We start from the raw sequence: 22244 nt of genomic DNA, 5'->3' as shown, positions 1-22244 counted from the left end.
CAATCGGGCATGACGGCGCTACCGCCTGGACCGGTTATGTTGTCGTGGTACTAATTTCATCGTGTGGTATTTTTTTCGCTGGCTCGGGAGGGGATTGACGGTGCGTTGACCATACTCAATGGTTACACCGACGGGTCTGACGATTAACAATCCAACTAATTTTCTGGTCGATGTCTAATCTTTATATTTGTGTCATGTCGTGTTGTCGATAGATAAAATGTTCAGTTTTTTTTATGAATGAAAAGAAAATGCCACCCTACCACCACTTAAGCTTGTTGCAGTTACTTAACAGGGGTGGTTAACTGCAGATAAAATTGTAGGGGTTTCCTACAGCCAGTGCAAAATTAAATTAAATTAAATGGCCAACAAAACAGAATGTGCAGAGAGCCACACGGAGCCGGACCCGGGCAGTCACCGGCGGGTGGACCCCACCACCGGCATGACGTTGCAGCTGCGGCGATCCGCGGCCGTCTCCGGCAATGAGCCGGAGCCGGAGCCGGGGCGGGAGCAGGACGTGGTGGCGCACGTCTACGACGTCGCCTGCAGCGGCCCCGACGGCAACGGCGGCGGCGGCGCCACCGTCCTCCACATCAACCGCATCTTCAAGGACGCCATCGGCCTCGGCGGCATCTTCCACACCGCCATCCAGGTCCGTCCCCCCGCCTCTTCGCTCCTCTGTCGTCCGGGCCGCCTCCGATGCCAAGAGATTTGGATCTTGAGGCGGATCCATTCACCGCCTAAACTGTACTAGTTTCTTGGTACACTCTGTCCCCCCAAAAAACTGTAGTTTCTTGGTACAACCTGGGTGATTTCCTTGTATGGAATTGGGAATGTGTGGAAAGCTTGCTTCCCTCTCGCTGATATCTGTGGCCGTGACGGGTTTACTTTGAGGTATTCATAATTGGATTGCTCAATGGGAACTTTGAGGTTCTATGTTCGGTCAGAGTGCAGGGTTATATGGTGGAACAAGTGTCAGTCTGATAGGGATCATGCAGAAAACATTTTACCTGTCGTTTTTGGAAAGAATTGTACATTGATCTACTTGCCGCTACTTCTATGAAATGTTATGATTCTGATTCAGAGCATGATTCTTTCTTGATTACCCGAGGCTCTCAGATAAGCCGTGCGCCTGGTTACTGATCGGCTTGCTACGTATCGCTAACAGGTTTACGGAGACGAGGAATGGTCATTCGGCTACTGCGAGAACGGCAGCGGGGTGTTCAGCTGCCCCCCGGGCAAGAACCCCATGTACACATTCCGCGAGTCCATTGTGCTGGGGAAGACGAGCTGCTCTCTCCTCATGGTAAATCGGATAGCGCGGGATCTCAGCAGGGAATGGCCTGGGGCCTCGTACGAGCTCCTCTCGAGGAACTGCAACCACTTCTGCAACGAGTTTTGCGACAAGCTCGGCGTGCCAAAACTTCCAGGTTCTTTTCTATTGTTCAATGATTTATTAATGAGATCTCAGATACATTGCACACTTGTTCTTGTTTGATGATGGTTGCTGAAGGATAAATTTCCTTTTACAAAAACTCTGTAGCCAAAGGCAACCTGTTGAAGCTGGAATTCTAATGTTCTGTTGTCTTCAACTTATGTATTAATCCAAGTGATTATGTTACTGTACCCGTGTTTACGATGAAGAATGGTTAAAAAATCGTGTCATTTTCTTCAGATTTTGCAACAAATTTTTAACTGTTTACATGTTCAGGTTGGGTCAATCGCTTTGCTAATGCTGGAGACGCAGCTCTGGAGGCTGCTGAAACTACAGCAGTAAAGGTATGCATACCTTCTGTGATTTTCTGCTAGTTTTATGTCCCGACTAGGATTTTCGGACTACTTGCGCTATCACTAGAATTTGTCATGTTTGCCCTCATAAGTCTCCCTAGTCTCATATATCACCTAAAATTTTCAGAACCTCATAGCTAGGCAACTCAATAGCAAAAATTGTATGACCCTGTTAATCGACCTTTGGATAAATCACTGAAGATAGCCATTTGAAACCAGAAACACTGTGGAACACTGAACGAAGATTAAATATTCACTCTACCTGTCGGAAAGAACAAATTCTTTTTAGAAATTGTTGTTCTCGGTCACTCTGGTTCAGAAAGGCATTTCTGAAGAAATCTGCAGACCTAGGAACAATAGCAATAGCCTTATCTGCTGTGCTGGCTTAGATACAATCGGAGTTTTGTTACTCTATGTATTGAGGCGCATACATTATTTACATGCTGACCTTTTAATCTTTCAAACAGCTCAAACAAGCAAAAAAGGAGATTTTTACTGCATGCAAAGCTGCATCCACGTATTTGACTGGTGCGCCGTCAGGCACACCATCAGATGTGGAGGATACAGGTGGCTCAACAAGCAATTCTCTTTTTGAGGGGACATGGATTAGAAGCATTATTGGCATCAGTATGAAGCCATCGAAGAGCCTTATGAATGATGCATCGTCAAGTTCAGACGATGAAACATCTGATGATGAGAGCGAATCAGATGGTAAACAGCCTGGTAGGGATCAAAACGAGGACGAAAAGGATGCAAGACAAGAAGATCAAAGCACGAGAAGCGAGAACGAACCACCCAATCATCATCCATGAAGCCCACACCATGATGTGCAGAAAGAGGAGCAATTTTCTCGAACCGATAAAAATGGTTACAAGGGGGAGCGGTTTAGAACAGATCCTAACATGTACAAAGCCAGTCGCATTCACTTGTGACGACCAAGAATTGGAAGCTGCGACGTAGTAGTCCTGAGGAGGAGCGCTGAAGCGACGGAGTGCATCACGATGTGTGCGATCCTCAGCTTTATCTGCCCACGACGTGGCAGCGGCCGAACCCCGCTCCGCCTTTCACGCTTGTGGACTCTGATGAAATCGCCAGCACAAACTCTCTCGCCCATGGTGGTGAAGGAGATGTCTTTCTGTGAGGTTCCTTGGTTGCTTGCTTGCACTTATGCTTGATGCCTGCTCCCTGCATGGTGCTCTATTTATAAAGCTTCAGCGAGTTGTATCTGGATCCAAGACATGACAGCTAGATTGTTGCTCCTTTGCCATCGACTGTATTTGGATGATGTTCATTTTTTTAAATGCAACCCTGTATGTAGACTTTAGTGTCTGTCTGTTGGTATGAGAAACTTCTGTTGATGTCTTTTTTGTTCCATTCATGATTTGGGGTTGTTTGTCCCTGTGTTATCTGCAAATCCTTGACTCTTGAACAGACACTGTGTGCACCTGTTAGGCCAAATGATTTAAATTTTTTGGACAACTGCGCTGCCTAGTACATGTATCATGTATATGTGCAGAGCAGAGAATGGTTGCCAACCTGTGATGTCCCCAGATCCAGAGTATTAATCTGTCCATGAAGAAGCATGTGTGATTATGTTTGCTAATTTTGTTGGGTCAGAAGGTTCTTGTCTCGTTCTTCCTGCTAATCATTTGTGTTAATTGTCCTGTCTGATGAAGTGGTTGCTGCAGTCTGGTGGTTGGCCTTGACTGGTCTTGGCTGAACACCTCTGATGTGCTACTGTAGCCATCAGGGGCGGAGCTTCCGGTAGGGCGAGGTTGGGCGCTCGCCCTACCTTGATTTCGTAGTAAAAGTTGTATATATGTACGCATACAAAGCCTGGGACTCTTGCTAGTACGTATGTAGTCTTTGTGGGAGAAAAAGAAAATAAGAATAAGGAATGCCTGGTTGCATGTGCAGGGTTGGGCCGCTTAATTTGGTCTTTGATGGCTGGACGCTTGGTACTCGTGATCATTCGCTTTTGCTAAAAAGGAAAAAAGAACTGATGAACTGAATCGACCTAGGTCATGGCATGGAGCGCAATCAATCATTCAACGACGCATGAACGCACCAGCAAACCACGCGAGCGACGAATCCTAGCAGCTAGCCGGCTAGTGCAAGAGCGGGGCGGCGCCAACTTACACGCCTCACATAACAGGGGTCCAGCCGTCCAGGACTTCAGCCATGGGTGAAGGTAGGGCGCAGCAGTGCAGCGGCGTGGCTGATGGCCAGGGGCATGCCACCACGGTTGCTGGTCATGGACAAGAAATGGAAGATGTTTTCAAAGGAAAAAGGGAAACATATAATTTTCTGAATTTTCTGCATGTTAATGTTCTGAATATGTCCAGCTCAACCAACTCATCGCAATTTTCTCCTAATCTTTAGTCTAGCTATATTGTACTGTATCAAACTTCTATTTTGGTTAGGTTCCGCCCCACCTCAAATTATTTTCGTCCTCCGCCACTGGTAGCCATCGAAGAGATTTTTTTGGTGAACCTTTTGTTGAAAAACTAATGCATGGCTGTCTCCTGTGTTTGGTCATATGACCTCTGCATTTTTCTTGAGGTGCCACATTTATGCTAATCATTTGCATTCCATGAACAAGGAAAACTGAGTCAATCATTTGCATTCCATGAACAAGGAAAACTGAGTCAATCATTTGCATTCCATGAACAAGGAAAACTGAGTCAATCATTTGCATTCCATGAACAATGAAAACTGAGTGTGATAAAGGCAGGGACAAATTAGTATCCAGTTTTCCCTAAACTAACAAACTAGCCTCCTTTTAAACAGTGTAACAAGAAAAGAAATCAGAAGAACAGAAAAATGATAAAAAAAAGTGATGGTTCGCTGGAGTAGGCTGCAAGGCCCAAGCGGCCAAGGAGTGCAGCGGTCCGTTATCCTTCCACCGTTGGAAGCGGGCAGTTGTCGCTGCTCTGTGAAGCCAGCCTCACGCTGTGCCTGCCACATTATGGACCGTGAGGCCCAGCTTTCGCATGGGCCCCAGCCGGTCCACTACGCAACTTGGAACGGGCGGGCCTGCAGTAGCACACCCAGACCAGGCCTGCAGCGCTACACCAGCGTCCACATCACCTTAATGCCCCCACTCGGGTTACAAGCTCTCGCTACTGAGCTCGGCGAGTGAAGAGAGTGGAGGCGCGTATTTAAGATGGTCAAGCGCCTTCTCGGTTGGCGAGGTGGGACTAAACAAGGAGGAGTGGACTGCTTCCTTCTGCGTCTGAGAGATGTTCTTAGTGTGGGCTTTTGGCATTTGTCGTTTTGGGCTAATTAATGAACGTGGCCACGTGGACATGGTTTGGGCAGCCCATTCGTTGATTTCAGTGCTAATTAGGATAGTGAACCTGCTTCGCACAAATGGAAACAGTATAAAAGTGCAGCAAGATTAAAGCATGGGACAAATATTTTACTTTTACGGCATGTAAAGCTGCCTCCACATACTATATGAATGATGCATCGTCAAGTACACCATCGGATGCAGGTGGCTCAACAGGCACTTCTCTTTTCGAGGGGTCGTTTATCACAAGCATTTTTTGGCATCAGCATGAAGCCATCGAGGAGTCTCATGAACTATGCATCGTCAAGTTGAGATGATGAAACATCCGACAATGAGAGCGAATCGTGTGATAAATAACCTGGCGATGATCAAAATAAGGACCAAAGGGCAAAGGGATCCAAGACAAGAAGAAGATCAAAGCACGAAAAGCAAGAACGAACCACAGCATCATCATCATCTATGAAGCCCACACCATGATGTGCACAGGGTAGACGGCTTTACAACAAATCCTAACATGTACAGAGTCACTGACATTCACTTGTGCCCCAGAACAGGAAGCTGCGATGTAGTCCTGACTCCTGAGGAGTGCCGAAGCGACGATGTGCGCAATCCTCAGCTTTATGTGCCCACGACGTGGCGCTGGCCGAACCCCGCTCCTCCTTTCACCTTTGTAGACATTGATGAGATCGCCGGCGCAAACTCTCTCGCCCATGGTGGTGAAGGAGATGTCTGTCCGTGAGCTTCCTTGGTTGCTTGGTTGCACTTATGCTTGATGCCTGCTCCCTGCGAGGTGGCCTATTTATAAGGCATCAGGGAGTTGTATCCGGATCCAAGACATGACGGCTAGATTGTTGCTCCTTTGCCATCGACTGTATTTGGATGATGTTCATTTTTTAAATGCAACCCTGTATTTAGACTGTAGTAGTGTCTGTCTGTTGGTATGAGAAGCTTCAGTTGATGTGTTTTGTTCCAGTCATGATTTGGGGCTGTTTGTTCCTGTGTTATCTGCAAATCTTTGACTCTTGAACAGCCACTGAATGCACCCTGTCAGGACAAATGATTTGCCAATTTTGGACACCTGTGGTGTCTAGTACATGTATCATGTATGTGTGCAGAGCAGAGAATGGTTACCGACCTGTGATGTCCCCAGGTCCAGAGTATTAATTTATCCATGAAGAAGCATCTGCGATTATGACTGTTGATTGTGTGATTATGCTTGTTAATTCGAGGCAGTCAGAAAGTTCCTGTCTCATGCTTGCTGCTAATCATTTGCATTGTCCGGTCTGATGAAGTGGTTGTTGCAGTCGAGTGGTTGGCTGAACACCTGTGCTGTACTGCTGTAGCCATGGAAGACAGTTTTTTGGTCAACCTTTTGTTGACAAATTAATCCATGGATGTCTCCTGTGATTGGTCATAGGACCTTAGCATTTTTCTTGAGGTGTCACATTTATGTTGATCATTTGCATTCCATGAACCAGGAAAGCTGAGCGTGAGTGATGAAACAAGACCATTATAATGAAGAGTAGCTCATTTATTTTTTGTATCCAGCTTACTCTGCTCTAAACAAACTAGCTTCCTTTTTAAAGAGTGTAACAAGAAAAAGATTTGAAAGCATAGAAAGGTGAAATATAAGAAGCACCAACTAGGCCAAAGTCAACCTCACAACTACGGTCTTGATGGTTGAAAAAAGATGATAAAAAAAAGTGATGGTTCGTTGGAGTAGGTTGCGAGGCCCAAGCGGCCGAGGAGTGCAGCGGCCCGTTATCCTTCCACCGTTGGAAGCGGGCAGTTATCGCTGCTCTGTGAAGCCAGCCTCACGCTGTGCCTGCCACATTATGAACCGTGAGGCCCAGCTTTCGCATAGGTCCCAACCGATTCACTACGCAACTTGGAACGGGCGGGCCAGCAATAGCACACCTCAACCAGGTCCGCAACACTACAACAGCGTCCACATCACCTTGATGCCCCCACTCGGGTTACAAGCTCTCGCTACTAAGCTCGGCGAGTGAAGAGAGTGGAGGCGAGTATTTAAGCTGGTCGAACGCTTCCTCGGTTGGCGAGGTGGGACTAAAATAAGTGGGGTGTGGACTGAAAATTGTTTCTGGGGTGGGCTTCTGCGGCTTCTGTCTTTGACGTTTTGGGCTCATGAACATGGCCATGCGGACACGGTTTAGGCAGCCATTCGTTGGGTTCGAACGAGTGCTAATTAGCATACTGAACTTTCTTAGCAGAAATGGAAACAATATCTAAACTGATGCATGTTTAAAGCTTCAGGGAGTTCTATCCGGATCCAACACGTGACAGCTAGATTCTTGCTCCTTTGCCATCGACGGTATTTGGATGATGTTCATTTTTTAAATGCAACCCTGTATGTAGGCTCTAGTGTCTGTAGTATATAAAGCTGTATGTAGTGTCTGTCTGCTGGTAGGAGAAGCTTCCGTTGATGTTTTTTGTTTCGTTCATGACTTGCGACTGTTTGTCCCTGCATTATCTGCAAATCTTTGACTCTTGAACACACACCGTGTGCACCTCTCTGGCCAAATGATTTGCCAAATTTGGACACATGCAGAGCAAAGAATAGTTGCCAATGAAAAGCATCTGTGATTATGCTTGTTAACTGTGCGATTATGTTATCTCATGCTTGCTGCCAATCATTTTGTGTTAATTGTCTTGTCTGATGATGTAGCTTCTGCAGTCTAGTGGTTGGCCTTGACCGGTCTTGGTTGAACACATGTGTTGTACACATATTAAATTAATCCATGCCGGTCTTCTATAATTGATCATAAGTCTGAGTGTGATTAATCAAGATATTATGATGAGGGATGGGACAAAGTACCATTTTTTAGCTTATCATTTGCATTCCATGAACAAGGAAAACTGAGTTAATTTTGCATTCCATGAACAAGGAAAACTGAGTGTGATAAAGGCAGGGACAGAGTAGTATCCAGGTTTCCCTACTCTAACAAACTAGCCTCCTTTTAAACAGTGTAAGAAGAAAAATATTGGAAGGATAGAAAAATGAAAAAAAAGTGATGGTTCGCTGGAGTAGGCTGCGAGGCCCAAGCGGCCAAGGAGTGCAGCGGCCCGTTATCCTTCCACCGTTGGAAGCGGGCAGTTATCGCTGCTCTGTGAAGCCAGCCTCACGCTGTGCCTGCCACATTATGAACCGTGAGGCCCAGCTTTCGCATAAGCCCTGCCGGTCCACTACGCAACTTGGAACGGGCGGGCCAGCAATAGCACACCTCAACCAGGTCCGCAGCGCTACAACAGCGTCCACATCACCTTGATGCCCCCACTCGGGTTACAAGCTCTCGCTACTGAGCTCGGCGAGTGAAGAGAGTGGAGACGGGTATTTAAGCTGGTCGAACGCTTTCTCGGTTGGCGAGGTGGGACTAAACAAGGAGGAGTGGAGTGCTTCCTGCTGTGACTGAGAGATGTTCTCAGCGTGGGCTTTTGCAGCTTGTCGTTTTGGGCTCATGAGCGTGGCCATGTGGACCTGCTGTGATTAGCATAGTGAACCTGCTTAGGGGAAATGGAAACAAATATAAATTGCTGCATGTTGAAGGATGGGATAATTCTTCCGCCTTGTTGAGCAGTCTTCTACTCTTGCCCAACCCTCTCGAAACAGCCCAAACAAGCAAGAAAAAAAAGAAAAAAAGGGAAGTATTTACTGCTTGCAAAGCTGCCTCGACATATATTTGCACTTCTCTTTTCGAAGGGACGCTTTATCACAAGCATTTTTGGCATCAGCATGAAGCCATCGAAGAGTCTCATGAACGACGCATCGTCAAGTTCAGACGATGGAATGTCTGATGACGAGAACGAATCGGGTGATAAACGACCTGGTGGTGATCAAAATGAGGACCAAAGGATGCAAGACAAGAAGGAGACCAAAGCACGAAAAGCCAGAACGAACCACATCATCTTCATCTACAGAGGAGCAATTTTCTCAAACCCATAAAAGTGGTTACAAGTGGGAGCGGCTTACAACAGATCCTAACGTTTACAGAGTCAGTGGCATTCACTTGTGACCAAGAATTTGAAGCGTTGAAGCGACTGAGTGCATCACGATGTGTACGATCCTCAGCTTTATCTGCCCACGACGCGGTGCCGGACGAACCCGGATCGGTCTTTCGCCCTTGCAGACTCCGACGAGATCGCCGGCACAAACTTTCTCGGCCATGGTGGTGAAGGAGATGTTTGGGACTCAACGTTTTTTTTTGGTTGCTTGCTTGCACTTATGCTTGATGTCTGCTCCCTGGATGGTCTCATCTATTTATAAGACTTCAGGGAGTTTTATCTGGATTCAGAGGCATGATTTTGGGCTGTTTGGCTGTCGCTGAGTTTATCTGTAAATCTTTGACTCTTGAACAGACAGTGTGTACACCTGTTAGGCCAAATGATTTGCCAATCTTGGACGCTTGTGATGTGCAAAGCAGAAGAAGCGTCTGCGATTATGATTGTTGATTGTCTGCTAATTGGAGGCAATCAGGAGGTTCCTCATAGCACTTTGTTGCTAATCATTTGCACTATTTTGTCCTGTCTGATGATGCAGCTGCTGCAGTCTAGTCGAGTAGTGGTTTGAACACCTGTATGGATGTACTCCTGACCTCACGGAAGACATTTTGGTCAACCTTTTTGTTGATAAATTAATAGATGGATGTCTCTTCATTTTCTTGTGGTGGCACTTTCCTGCTAATCATTTGCATTCCCTGAATCAACAAAGTAGAACATTGATACATGGTTGTCACTTGTCTCCTTGGATCAACCATATGGTTAAGGGCATTTTTAACCGATCCCCTGTCCAGCGACCAGCGTTACAGGAGTAAAAATTCGGTTTTACTCCTCTAACGCGCACCTAACCTATCCCCAATCTGCTCTAGTGGAGTAAAAAGTATCCTCCAGCGTCTATCCTTTCCCTAAATATACTTGGTCGTTGCGGCTCCAGGTAAAAGTCGCCCCTCTCCCTCACATCAACCCCCGTCACTGCAGCTTCGCCGGCGCGCCTCCTGACGACCGCCCTCCAGCCCCGCCTTTTCCTCGTGGCCTTCCTTGGCCCCATCCGCGCCTCTTCCTCGTGGCCTTCCTTGGCCCCATCCGCCCTACTGCCCGACGTCGAGCCTGCTCGGCCCCGCATCTCACTTTGCTTGCACACCGCTGCAGGTTTTAGCCATTTTGGTTTAAACGACATCGGCCGACAGGTGCACCACAACCACACCGCAAGTGTTCGACGAGTTTCCTAGGTGAGTTTTTTGTTCGTTTCTTTTTGAACCAAGCAGTTCAGTTTAAACGTAGCCGTATGAATAATAGATGAAGAGATTGAGGAAGATGGTCTTCGAGTACTCGTCGTCGTATATAGAGAAAGAAGACTACGATAACCTTGACACCGTTTTAGACATGATTTTCAGTTATGATGTTGGGCTGCCTAGGACAGGATCACAATTTGGCTGCATACATATCAACCATGATGATAGAGCGAAGGGTTATGCCAAGACCAGTTGGTGTGTTCAAATTTGAATAATTTGGTCTGTAAACTTTCAATTCCGTGTGTAAACTACATTCATGATTAGCTTAAACATTCATATTATATTTAGTTTGTATGTGTGCTAATATGTACTTGCAATGTATATTAGAATTGCAAAGGTTAGAAAAAAAGAAAAAAAACTCCGCTATATATAGGGGATCAGCCAGTCCGGCCAAAACTTTGTGAGTAAATATACTCCACTAAGGATTTTACTCGGCCGGATCCTCCACTATTTATTGATCATAAAAAAAGAGATGCCCTAACCTTTTGTTGATGCATTGGTACATGGTTATCTCCTTTGATTTTTATTTTTGCGGGGTAAAAGGGGATTCTATTACTCAAGGAGGCAAATCAGCCAGTGCCAGTTTCAGCTAGGGTGTGACTGACTTTATTTTGTAAGCGACTAATAGACATAATAGAAATCTCCCTATATTAATTCAGCTTCAACCATCCTCTTAATCTCCTCGAAGAGGAAGCGATGCGTAAATCAGTCCCTTGTGGGGGTGTTCAGCATGTTGACGGCTTCAACACTATCCATCTCAACAAGAATTGGCAAGTCAGTGCGATGCAAGGCTAGCACAAGTCCCTCCATGCATGCTGTCAACTCGGCTTCTAGGCCATTATCGCATGTATGAATATTTCTGCATGCAGTAAAGATGATATCTCCCTTTTCCGAATGGTATATTGTTTAGCTATGGGTATATGTACGAGACAAGAAGACCATTGAAGGTATATCCTTCTAAGATAACTTTTGTAGTCATCACGGCATATAGAACAAATTTGCAAGTTTGAATGTATATGGGTGTTTGTGCTCCGGCACACATTTTTTTGTTATATCCATGATGATACAGGAAGGCAAGACCTTTCTACACCCTATACGCCGTGAGTTTTGACTCTCGATTGATGTGCGTGGATTTTTGACTTAGGGCACGTACAATGCATAGCCTCAGGGTGATGCCCCGTATATCATGTAGGATCAGTTATCAGAAAAAGTAGGTTCAGATAAGGAAGCGGGATCCTATGCAGGAGGCGGATGATTAAGAGAAAAGGCGTGGTCCGGTGTAAAAAGTTGAAAAAAATTAAAGTGAAAAGTAGAGATGCATGTGTATCAGAGTCTTTATTTTTTATTTGTTGATGAGGCACCTTGATGTTAGCTTGCATTGGAGAATTTTTTTTTAATATAGATGACTCAAGCTGCTTTTTATCATGGGGCATCTGTATCGATATGCCACCATTATACATGCCTTAGTCACCTCTATCTGTTTAATAAATGTTTAGTTAAAAAAGCAGCATGCTCCTTGGGAGCACTTACGCGACGCTATCTACGTCAATTTGCTGGTGTTTCGCATAGGCAAACCCCTGACTAGCACATATGACACTCCGGACTATAGCCGAAGGGGCCTGTAGAATTTTATTGTCTCATTCTTTAACAATTTTTTTTTAAAAAAATGAAGAAAAACGCAAGCATTTTAGAAAAAAACAAAAACATTAAAAATTTGGATCATTTAAAAAGTTGTACTTTTCCTATTTTTTATATATAAATCGGGCATTTTCTAAGATATCATATTTTTTGGAAATTTGAAAATATTGTAAAACACTAGCATTTTTTTTAATCCGAACATTTTTATAAACAGGATGTTTTTTGAAATTCCCAACTTCTTTTGTAAACATGAACAATATTTAAAAGTACGATATTTTTTTGAGCACATGAACATATTTGAAGTTCCAGAAAATAGTGTATGATTGACTTTTTGAATTTGTAAAGATTTCTTGAAAAAATGAACTTTGTTGAAAAGTGAGAAATGTTTTTGAAAAATAAGTTTCATTTTGCAAAAAAGAGTAAAGAAAAGAAAAGAGAGAGGAAAAAATGTTCAGGAACCTTCTAGAAGGTTCTCCAAATCGGGTCCCGTTTGCTACCTACAAATGGGCTGCCACATTTACGTAGCTCCCTTCCCTCGGTTGTGCGTTTCCTCGAGAATCTGATACAATGTGCGTCAAATAGGAAACACCTGACGGGGGTTAGTATGACTATGAAGGCATTGAGGAGTCTCATGCATGATGCATCGACGAGTTCACACCACATCCTTGTCGTGGTAGTGATCAAAACAGGGACCAAGAGGATGCAAGCACACCATGAAAAGTGAGAACGAACCACACCATGACCATGATCATGTGCAGATCGAAAGAGGAGTAACTTTCTCAAACTGATAAAATACAGCTACACATAGGGAGCGGTTTACAACGGATAATAACATCTACGAGCCAGCCACATACATTGACTTCTGATCAAGAATTTCATGGTGGTGAAGGAGGTGTCTGTGACTAACTTCCTTGGTTGCTTGCTTGCATTTCTGCTAGATGTCTGTTCCATTCGTGCTCATCTACTTATAAGGCTTCAGGGAGCTTTATCTGGATGGAGAGACATGACAACTAAATGCTTGCTCCTTTGTTGTGTTGTTGTAGGGCGTCGTCGGCTGTGTTTGGATGATGTTCATTTTAAGAACTAACTGTACGAAGTGTTTGTTGTTGGTATGAGAAGCTTCTGTTGATCTGTTTTGTCCAAGGATGACCTGGGGGCTGTTTGTCCCTTCAAATCCTTGAGTCTTGAACGGCCACTGTGTGTGCACCCTGTCAGGCCAAATGATTTACCAAATTTTGGACACCAGTGGTGTCTGGTGCATGTATCATGTATATGTGCAGAGCAGAGAATGGTTGCCAACCTGTGATGTCCCCAGATCAAGAGTATTAATCTGTCCACGAATAAGCATCTGTGATTATGTATGCTTGTTAATTGGGGGCCGTCAGAAGGTTCCTGTACCATGCTTGCTGCTAATCATTTGCATTGTGCCGTCTGATGATGTGCTTGCTTTGACTGGTCTTGGCTCAACACCTGTGCTGTACTGCTGCAGCCATGGAAGGCAATTATTTGGTCAACCTTTTGTTGAAAAAATGAATGCATGGCTGAACCAGCAAATTTTGGACACCAGTGTTAGTGATGAAGGCTGGGACAGAGTAGCTGAATTATACTGTATCCAGCTTACTTGCTCTAACAAACTAGGCCAAACTCAACCTCGCGCCGTCTTGATGGTTGGAAAAAAACAAAAACATTAAAAATTTGGATCATTTAAAAAGTTGTACTTTTCCTATTTTTTATATATAAATCGGGCATTTTCTAAGATATCATATTTTTTGGAAATTTGAAAATATTGTAAAACACTAGCATTTTTTTTAATCCGAACATTTTTATAAACAGGATGTTTTTTGAAATTCCCAACTTCTTTTGTAAACATGAACAATATTTAAAAGTACGATATTTTTTTGAGCACATGAACATATTTGAAGTTCCAGAAAATAGTGTATGATTGACTTTTTGAATTTGTAAAGATTTCTTGAAAAAATGAACTTTGTTGAAAAGTGAGAAATGTTTTTGAAAAATAAGTTTCATTTTGCAAAAAAGAGTAAAGAAAAGAAAAGAGAGAGGAAAAAATGTTCAGGAACCTTCTAGAAGGTTCTCCAAATCGGGTCCCGTTTGCTACCTACAAATGGGCTGCCACATTTACGTAGCTCCCTTCCCTCGGTTGTGCGTTTCCTCGAGAATCTGATACAATGTGCGTCAAATAGGAAACACCTGACGGGGGTTAGTATGACTATGAAGGCATTGAGGAGTCTCATGCATGATGCATCGACGAGTTCACACCACATCCTTGTCGTGGTAGTGATCAAAACAGGGACCAAGAGGATGCAAGCACACCATGAAAAGTGAGAACGAACCACACCATGACCATGATCATGTGCAGATCGAAAGAGGAGTAACTTTCTCAAACTGATAAAATACAGCTACACATAGGGAGCGGTTTACAACGGATAATAACATCTACGAGCCAGCCACATACATTGACTTCTGATCAAGAATTTCATGGTGGTGAAGGAGGTGTCTGTGACTAACTTCCTTGGTTGCTTGCTTGCATTTCTGCTAGATGTCTGTTCCATTCGTGCTCATCTACTTATAAGGCTTCAGGGAGCTTTATCTGGATGGAGAGACATGACAACTAAATGCTTGCTCCTTTGTTGTGTTGTTGTAGGGCGTCGTCGGCTGTGTTTGGATGATGTTCATTTTAAGAACTAACTGTACGAAGTGTTTGTTGTTGGTATGAGAAGCTTCTGTTGATCTGTTTTGTCCAAGGATGACCTGGGGGCTGTTTGTCCCTTCAAATCCTTGAGTCTTGAACGGCCACTGTGTGTGCACCCTGTCAGGCCAAATGATTTACCAAATTTTGGACACCAGTGGTGTCTGGTGCATGTATCATGTATATGTGCAGAGCAGAGAATGGTTGCCAACCTGTGATGTCCCCAGATCAAGAGTATTAATCTGTCCACGAATAAGCATCTGTGATTATGTATGCTTGTTAATTGGGGGCCGTCAGAAGGTTCCTGTACCATGCTTGCTGCTAATCATTTGCATTGTGCCGTCTGATGATGTGCTTGCTTTGACTGGTCTTGGCTCAACACCTGTGCTGTACTGCTGCAGCCATGGAAGGCAATTATTTGGTCAACCTTTTGTTGAAAAAATGAATGCATGGCTGAACCAGCAAATTTTGGACACCAGTGTTAGTGATGAAGGCTGGGACAGAGTAGCTGAATTATACTGTATCCAGCTTACTTGCTCTAACAAACTAGGCCAAACTCAACCTCGCGCCGTCTTGATGGTTGGAAAAAAACAAAAACATTAAAAATTTGGATCATTTAAAAAGTTGTACTTTTCCTATTTTTTATATATAAATCGGGCATTTTCTAAGATATCATATTTTTTGGAAATTTGAAAATATTGTAAAACACTAGCATTTTTTTTAATCCGAACATTTTTATAAACAGGATGTTTTTTGAAATTCCCAACTTCTTTTGTAAACATGAACAATATTTAAAAGTACGATATTTTTTTGAGCACATGAACATATTTGAAGTTCCAGAAAATAGTGTATGATTGACTTTTTGAATTTGTAAAGATTTCTTGAAAAAATGAACTTTGTTGAAAAGTGAGAAATGTTTTTGAAAAATAAGTTTCATTTTGCAAAAAAGAGTAAAGAAAAGAAAAGAGAGAGGAAAAAATGTTCAGGAACCTTCTAGAAGGTTCTCCAAATCGGGTCCCGTTTGCTACCTACAAATGGGCTGCCACATTTACGTAGCTCCCTTCCCTCGGTTGTGCGTTTCCTCGAGAATCTGATACAATGTGCGTCAAATAGGAAACACCTGACGGGGGTTAGTATGACTATGAAGGCATTGAGGAGTCTCATGCATGATGCATCGACGAGTTCACACCACATCCTTGTCGTGGTAGTGATCAAAACAGGGACCAAGAGGATGCAAGCACACCATGAAAAGTGAGAACGAACCACACCATGACCATGATCATGTGCAGATCGAAAGAGGAGTAACTTTCTCAAACTGATAAAATACAGCTACACATAGGGAGCGGTTTACAACGGATAATAACATCTACGAGCCAGCCACATACATTGACTTCTGATCAAGAATTTCATGGTGGTGAAGGAGGTGTCTGTGACTAACTTCCTTGGTTGCTTGCTTGCATTTCTGCTAGATGTCTGTTCCATTCGTGCTCATCTACTTATAAGGCTTCAGGGAGCTTTATCTGGATGGAGAGACATGACAACTAAATGCTTGCTCCTTTGTTGTGTTGTTGTAGGGCGTCGTCGGCTGTGTTTGGATGATGTTCATTTTAAGAACTAACTGTACGAAGTGTTTGTTGTTGGTATGAGAAGCTTCTGTTGATCTGTTTTGTCCAAGGATGACCTGGGGGCTGTTTGTCCCTTCAAATCCTTGAGTCTTGAACGGCCACTGTGTGTGCACCCTGTCAGGCCAAATGATTTACCAAATTTTGGACACCAGTGGTGTCTGGTGCATGTATCATGTATATGTGCAGAGCAGAGAATGGTTGCCAACCTGTGATGTCCCCAGATCAAGAGTATTAATCTGTCCACGAATAAGCATCTGTGATTATGTATGCTTGTTAATTGGGGGCCGTCAGAAGGTTCCTGTACCATGCTTGCTGCTAATCATTTGCATTGTGCCGTCTGATGATGTGCTTGCTTTGACTGGTCTTGGCTCAACACCTGTGCTGTACTGCTGCAGCCATGGAAGGCAATTATTTGGTCAACCTTTTGTTGAAAAAATGAATGCATGGCTGAACCAGCAAATTTTGGACACCAGTGTTAGTGATGAAGGCTGGGACAGAGTAGCTGAATTATACTGTATCCAGCTTACTTGCTCTAACAAACTAGGCCAAACTCAACCTCGCGCCGTCTTGATGGTTGGAAAAAAACAAAAACATTAAAAATTTGGATCATTTAAAAAGTTGTACTTTTCCTATTTTTTATATATAAATCGGGCATTTTCTAAGATATCATATTTTTTGGAAATTTGAAAATATTGTAAAACACTAGCATTTTTTTTAATCCGAACATTTTTATAAACAGGATGTTTTTTGAAATTCCCAACTTCTTTTGTAAACATGAACAATATTTAAAAGTACGATATTTTTTTGAGCACATGAACATATTTGAAGTTCCAGAAAATAGTGTATGATTGACTTTTTGAATTTGTAAAGATTTCTTGAAAAAATGAACTTTGTTGAAAAGTGAGAAATGTTTTTGAAAAATAAGTTTCATTTTGCAAAAAAGAGTAAAGAAAAGAAAAGAGAGAGGAAAAAATGTTCAGGAACCTTCTAGAAGGTTCTCCAAATCGGGTCCCGTTTGCTACCTACAAATGGGCTGCCACATTTACGTAGCTCCCTTCCCTCGGTTGTGCGTTTCCTCGAGAATCTGATACAATGTGCGTCAAATAGGAAACACCTGACGGGGGTTAGTATGACTATGAAGGCATTGAGGAGTCTCATGCATGATGCATCGACGAGTTCACACCACATCCTTGTCGTGGTAGTGATCAAAACAGGGACCAAGAGGATGCAAGCACACCATGAAAAGTGAGAACGAACCACACCATGACCATGATCATGTGCAGATCGAAAGAGGAGTAACTTTCTCAAACTGATAAAATACAGCTACACATAGGGAGCGGTTTACAACGGATAATAACATCTACGAGCCAGCCACATACATTGACTTCTGATCAAGAATTTCATGGTGGTGAAGGAGGTGTCTGTGACTAACTTCCTTGGTTGCTTGCTTGCATTTCTGCTAGATGTCTGTTCCATTCGTGCTCATCTACTTATAAGGCTTCAGGGAGCTTTATCTGGATGGAGAGACATGACAACTAAATGCTTGCTCCTTTGTTGTGTTGTTGTAGGGCGTCGTCGGCTGTGTTTGGATGATGTTCATTTTAAGAACTAACTGTACGAAGTGTTTGTTGTTGGTATGAGAAGCTTCTGTTGATCTGTTTTGTCCAAGGATGACCTGGGGGCTGTTTGTCCCTTCAAATCCTTGAGTCTTGAACGGCCACTGTGTGTGCACCCTGTCAGGCCAAATGATTTACCAAATTTTGGACACCAGTGGTGTCTGGTGCATGTATCATGTATATGTGCAGAGCAGAGAATGGTTGCCAACCTGTGATGTCCCCAGATCAAGAGTATTAATCTGTCCACGAATAAGCATCTGTGATTATGTATGCTTGTTAATTGGGGGCCGTCAGAAGGTTCCTGTACCATGCTTGCTGCTAATCATTTGCATTGTGCCGTCTGATGATGTGCTTGCTTTGACTGGTCTTGGCTCAACACCTGTGCTGTACTGCTGCAGCCATGGAAGGCAATTATTTGGTCAACCTTTTGTTGAAAAAATGAATGCATGGCTGAACCAGCAAATTTTGGACACCAGTGTTAGTGATGAAGGCTGGGACAGAGTAGCTGAATTATACTGTATCCAGCTTACTTGCTCTAACAAACTAGGCCAAACTCAACCTCGCGCCGTCTTGATGGTTGGAAAAAAACAAAAACATTAAAAATTTGGATCATTTAAAAAGTTGTACTTTTCCTATTTTTTATATATAAATCGGGCATTTTCTAAGATATCATATTTTTTGGAAATTTGAAAATATTGTAAAACACTAGCATTTTTTTTAATCCGAACATTTTTATAAACAGGATGTTTTTTGAAATTCCCAACTTCTTTTGTAAACATGAACAATATTTAAAAGTACGATATTTTTTTGAGCACATGAACATATTTGAAGTTCCAGAAAATAGTGTATGATTGACTTTTTGAATTTGTAAAGATTTCTTGAAAAAATGAACTTTGTTGAAAAGTGAGAAATGTTTTTGAAAAATAAGTTTCATTTTGCAAAAAAGAGTAAAGAAAAGAAAAGAGAGAGGAAAAAATGTTCAGGAACCTTCTAGAAGGTTCTCCAAATCGGGTCCCGTTTGCTACCTACAAATGGGCTGCCACATTTACGTAGCTCCCTTCCCTCGGTTGTGCGTTTCCTCGAGAATCTGATACAATGTGCGTCAAATAGGAAACACCTGACGGGGGTTAGTATGACTATGAAGGCATTGAGGAGTCTCATGCATGATGCATCGACGAGTTCACACCACATCCTTGTCGTGGTAGTGATCAAAACAGGGACCAAGAGGATGCAAGCACACCATGAAAAGTGAGAACGAACCACACCATGACCATGATCATGTGCAGATCGAAAGAGGAGTAACTTTCTCAAACTGATAAAATACAGCTACACATAGGGAGCGGTTTACAACGGATAATAACATCTACGAGCCAGCCACATACATTGACTTCTGATCAAGAATTTCATGGTGGTGAAGGAGGTGTCTGTGACTAACTTCCTTGGTTGCTTGCTTGCATTTCTGCTAGATGTCTGTTCCATTCGTGCTCATCTACTTATAAGGCTTCAGGGAGCTTTATCTGGATGGAGAGACATGACAACTAAATGCTTGCTCCTTTGTTGTGTTGTTGTAGGGCGTCGTCGGCTGTGTTTGGATGATGTTCATTTTAAGAACTAACTGTACGAAGTGTTTGTTGTTGGTATGAGAAGCTTCTGTTGATCTGTTTTGTCCAAGGATGACCTGGGGGCTGTTTGTCCCTTCAAATCCTTGAGTCTTGAACGGCCACTGTGTGTGCACCCTGTCAGGCCAAATGATTTACCAAATTTTGGACACCAGTGGTGTCTGGTGCATGTATCATGTATATGTGCAGAGCAGAGAATGGTTGCCAACCTGTGATGTCCCCAGATCAAGAGTATTAATCTGTCCACGAATAAGCATCTGTGATTATGTATGCTTGTTAATTGGGGGCCGTCAGAAGGTTCCTGTACCATGCTTGCTGCTAATCATTTGCATTGTGCCGTCTGATGATGTGCTTGCTTTGACTGGTCTTGGCTCAACACCTGTGCTGTACTGCTGCAGCCATGGAAGGCAATTATTTGGTCAACCTTTTGTTGAAAAAATGAATGCATGGCTGAACCAGCAAATTTTGGACACCAGTGTTAGTGATGAAGGCTGGGACAGAGTAGCTGAATTATACTGTATCCAGCTTACTTGCTCTAACAAACTAGGCCAAACTCAACCTCGCGCCGTCTTGATGGTTGGAAAAAAAAAACATAACCGGAGTAGGCTGCGAGGCCCAATCGGTCAAGGAGTGCAGTTGGAAGCAGGCAGTTGTCGCTGCTCTGTGATGCCAGCCTCACGATGGACCGTGAGGCCCAGCTTTCGCATAGGCCCCAGGCGAAGCCAGCCTCACGATGGACCTTGAGGCCCAGCTTTCGCATGACAGGCCCAGCTTTCGCATGGGCCCCAGGCGAAGCCAGCCTCACGATGGACCTTGAGGCCCAGCTTTCGCATGGGCCCCAGGCGGTCCACTACGCAACTTGGAACGGGCGGGCCAGCAATAGCACACCCACACGAGGCCCGCAGCGCTACAACAGCGTCCACATCACCTTACTGCCCCCACTCGGGTTACAAGCTCTCGCTACTGAGCTCGGCGAGTGAAGAGAGTGGAGGCGCGTATTTAAGATGGTTGGACGGCTCCTCGGTTGGCGAGGTGGGACTAAAGTGGGGAGCTGTGATTCCCTCCTGCGACTGGAGATGTTTTTACCGTGGGCTTTGGCAGCTTGGACAGCTGTCGTTTTGGGCTCATGTGGACGGTTGTGGTTTAGGCAGCCCGTTCGTGGATTTCTGTGCTAATTGGCATAGTGAACCTGCTTCCCTCAAATGGAAACCCTACAAAAGTGCAGCACGATTAAAGCTGGAACAAATATTTTACTTTTATGGCATGTAAAGCTGCCTCCACATATTTGAATGATGCATCGTCAAGTACACCATCGGATGCAGGTGGCTCAACAGGCACTTCTCTTTTCGTGGGGACGTTTATCACAAGCATTTTTGGCATCAGCGTGGAGCCATTGAGGACTCTCAACAAGTTCAGACGATGCAACGTGCGACGACGACCGGGTGATAAATGACCTGGTGGTGATCAAAATGAGGACCAAAGGATGCAAAACAAGAAGATCAAAACACCAAGAACGAACTACAGCATCATCATCATCTATGAAGCCCACACCATGATGTGCAGAAAGAGGAGCAACTTTCTCAAACTGATAAGGACAGTTACAGAGGGGAGACGGTTTACAACAAGTCCTAGCATGTACAGAGTCGCTGACATTCACTTGTGATCCAGAACATGAAGCCGCGGCGTAGTCAGCAGCACCGAAGCGACGGAGTGCATCACGATGTGTGCAATCCTCAGCTTTATGTGCCCACGACGCGGCGCTGGCCGAACCCCGCTCGGCCTTTCGCCCATGGTGGGGAAGGAGGTGCGTGGGACTGAACTTTCTTGGTTGCTTGCTTGCACTTATGCTTGATGTCTGCTCCCTGCGTGCTCGTCTACTTATAAGGCTCCAGGGAGCTTTATCTGGATGCAATACATGACAGCTAAATTCTTGCTCCTTTGTCGTATGCGCCGTTGATTGAATGTATTTGGGTGACTTTCTTTCCTTACATGTAGTGTCTGTTGGTTTGAGAAGAGAAGCTTCTGTTGTTCTGTTTTGTACCAGCCATGGCTTGGGGCTGTTTGTCTGTCCCTGTTTTATCTCAACAAAATATTTGACCCTTAAACAGGCACTGCGTGCACCTGTTATATTAAATGATTTGCCAATCTTGGACAGCTGTGGTGTCAGGTACTACATGTTTGTCAAGAGCAAAAAAATGGCTGCCAATCTGTGTTGTCCCCTGATCCAGAGTGATCTGTCTACGAAGAAGCATATGTGATTATGCTTGTTAATTTGGGGCAATCAGAAGGTTCCTCATAGCACTTTGTTGCTAATCATTTGCACTAGTTGTCCTGTTTGATGATGCAGCTGCTTCAGTCTAGTGGTTGGCCTTCACTGGTCTTGGTTTGAACACCTGTATGTACATGTACCGATGTACGTACCCCTGTGCCCCCACGGAAGACATTTTGGTCAACCTTTTTGTTGATAGATTAACACATGGTTCGCTCTACATTTTGTTTGGGTGGCACTTTCCTGCTAATCAGTTGCATTCCATGAATCAACAACGCAGAGCCTGGCTAGACATATCGGTTAACCTTTTGTTGATAGACTGATTCAATACATGTGTCCGTCTCCTGTGATTGATCATAACTTCAGAAGACCTCTGCATTTTCCTTG

At 44.0% G+C, this 22244-nt stretch overlaps 1 protein-coding gene across 1 annotated transcript; it reads left to right on the top strand.

The window, feature by feature from the left end:
* The first annotated feature begins 343 nt into the window (after positions 1 to 343).
* LOC123410568 lies at positions 344 to 3199 on the top strand. Its single transcript, XM_045103512.1, has 4 exons — positions 344 to 649; positions 1166 to 1427; positions 1709 to 1776; positions 2253 to 3199. Exons 1-4 carry the CDS (start codon positions 359 to 361, stop codon positions 2595 to 2597), a joined length of 966 nt encoding a protein of 321 aa, XP_044959447.1. The 5' UTR covers positions 344 to 358; the 3' UTR covers positions 2598 to 3199.
* Positions 3200 to 22244: the final 19045 nt, after the last annotated feature.

The sequence above is a fragment of the Hordeum vulgare genome, chromosome 7H (assembly GCF_904849725.1).
Source record: "Hordeum vulgare subsp. vulgare chromosome 7H, MorexV3_pseudomolecules_assembly, whole genome shotgun sequence".
NCBI lineage: Eukaryota > Viridiplantae > Streptophyta > Magnoliopsida > Poales > Poaceae > Hordeum > Hordeum vulgare.
The sequence above is the reverse complement of the archived record's forward strand: the minus strand, read 5'-3'. Positions and strand labels throughout refer to the sequence as shown.

What these genes read in the sequence shown, in the direction of transcription:
- LOC123410568 (XM_045103512.1), top strand. Translation starts at nt 359, where the DNA reads ATGGCCAACAAAACAGAATGTGCAGAGAGCCACACGGAGCCGGACCCG. An exon ending in TCTTCCACACCGCCATCCAG is followed by an intron (nt 650 to 1,165) that starts GTCCGTCCCCCC and finishes TATCGCTAACAG; the next exon opens with GTTTACGGAGACGAGGAATG. An exon ending in CTGAAACTACAGCAGTAAAG is followed by an intron (nt 1,777 to 2,252) that starts GTATGCATACCT and finishes TCTTTCAAACAG; the next exon opens with CTCAAACAAGCAAAAAAGGA.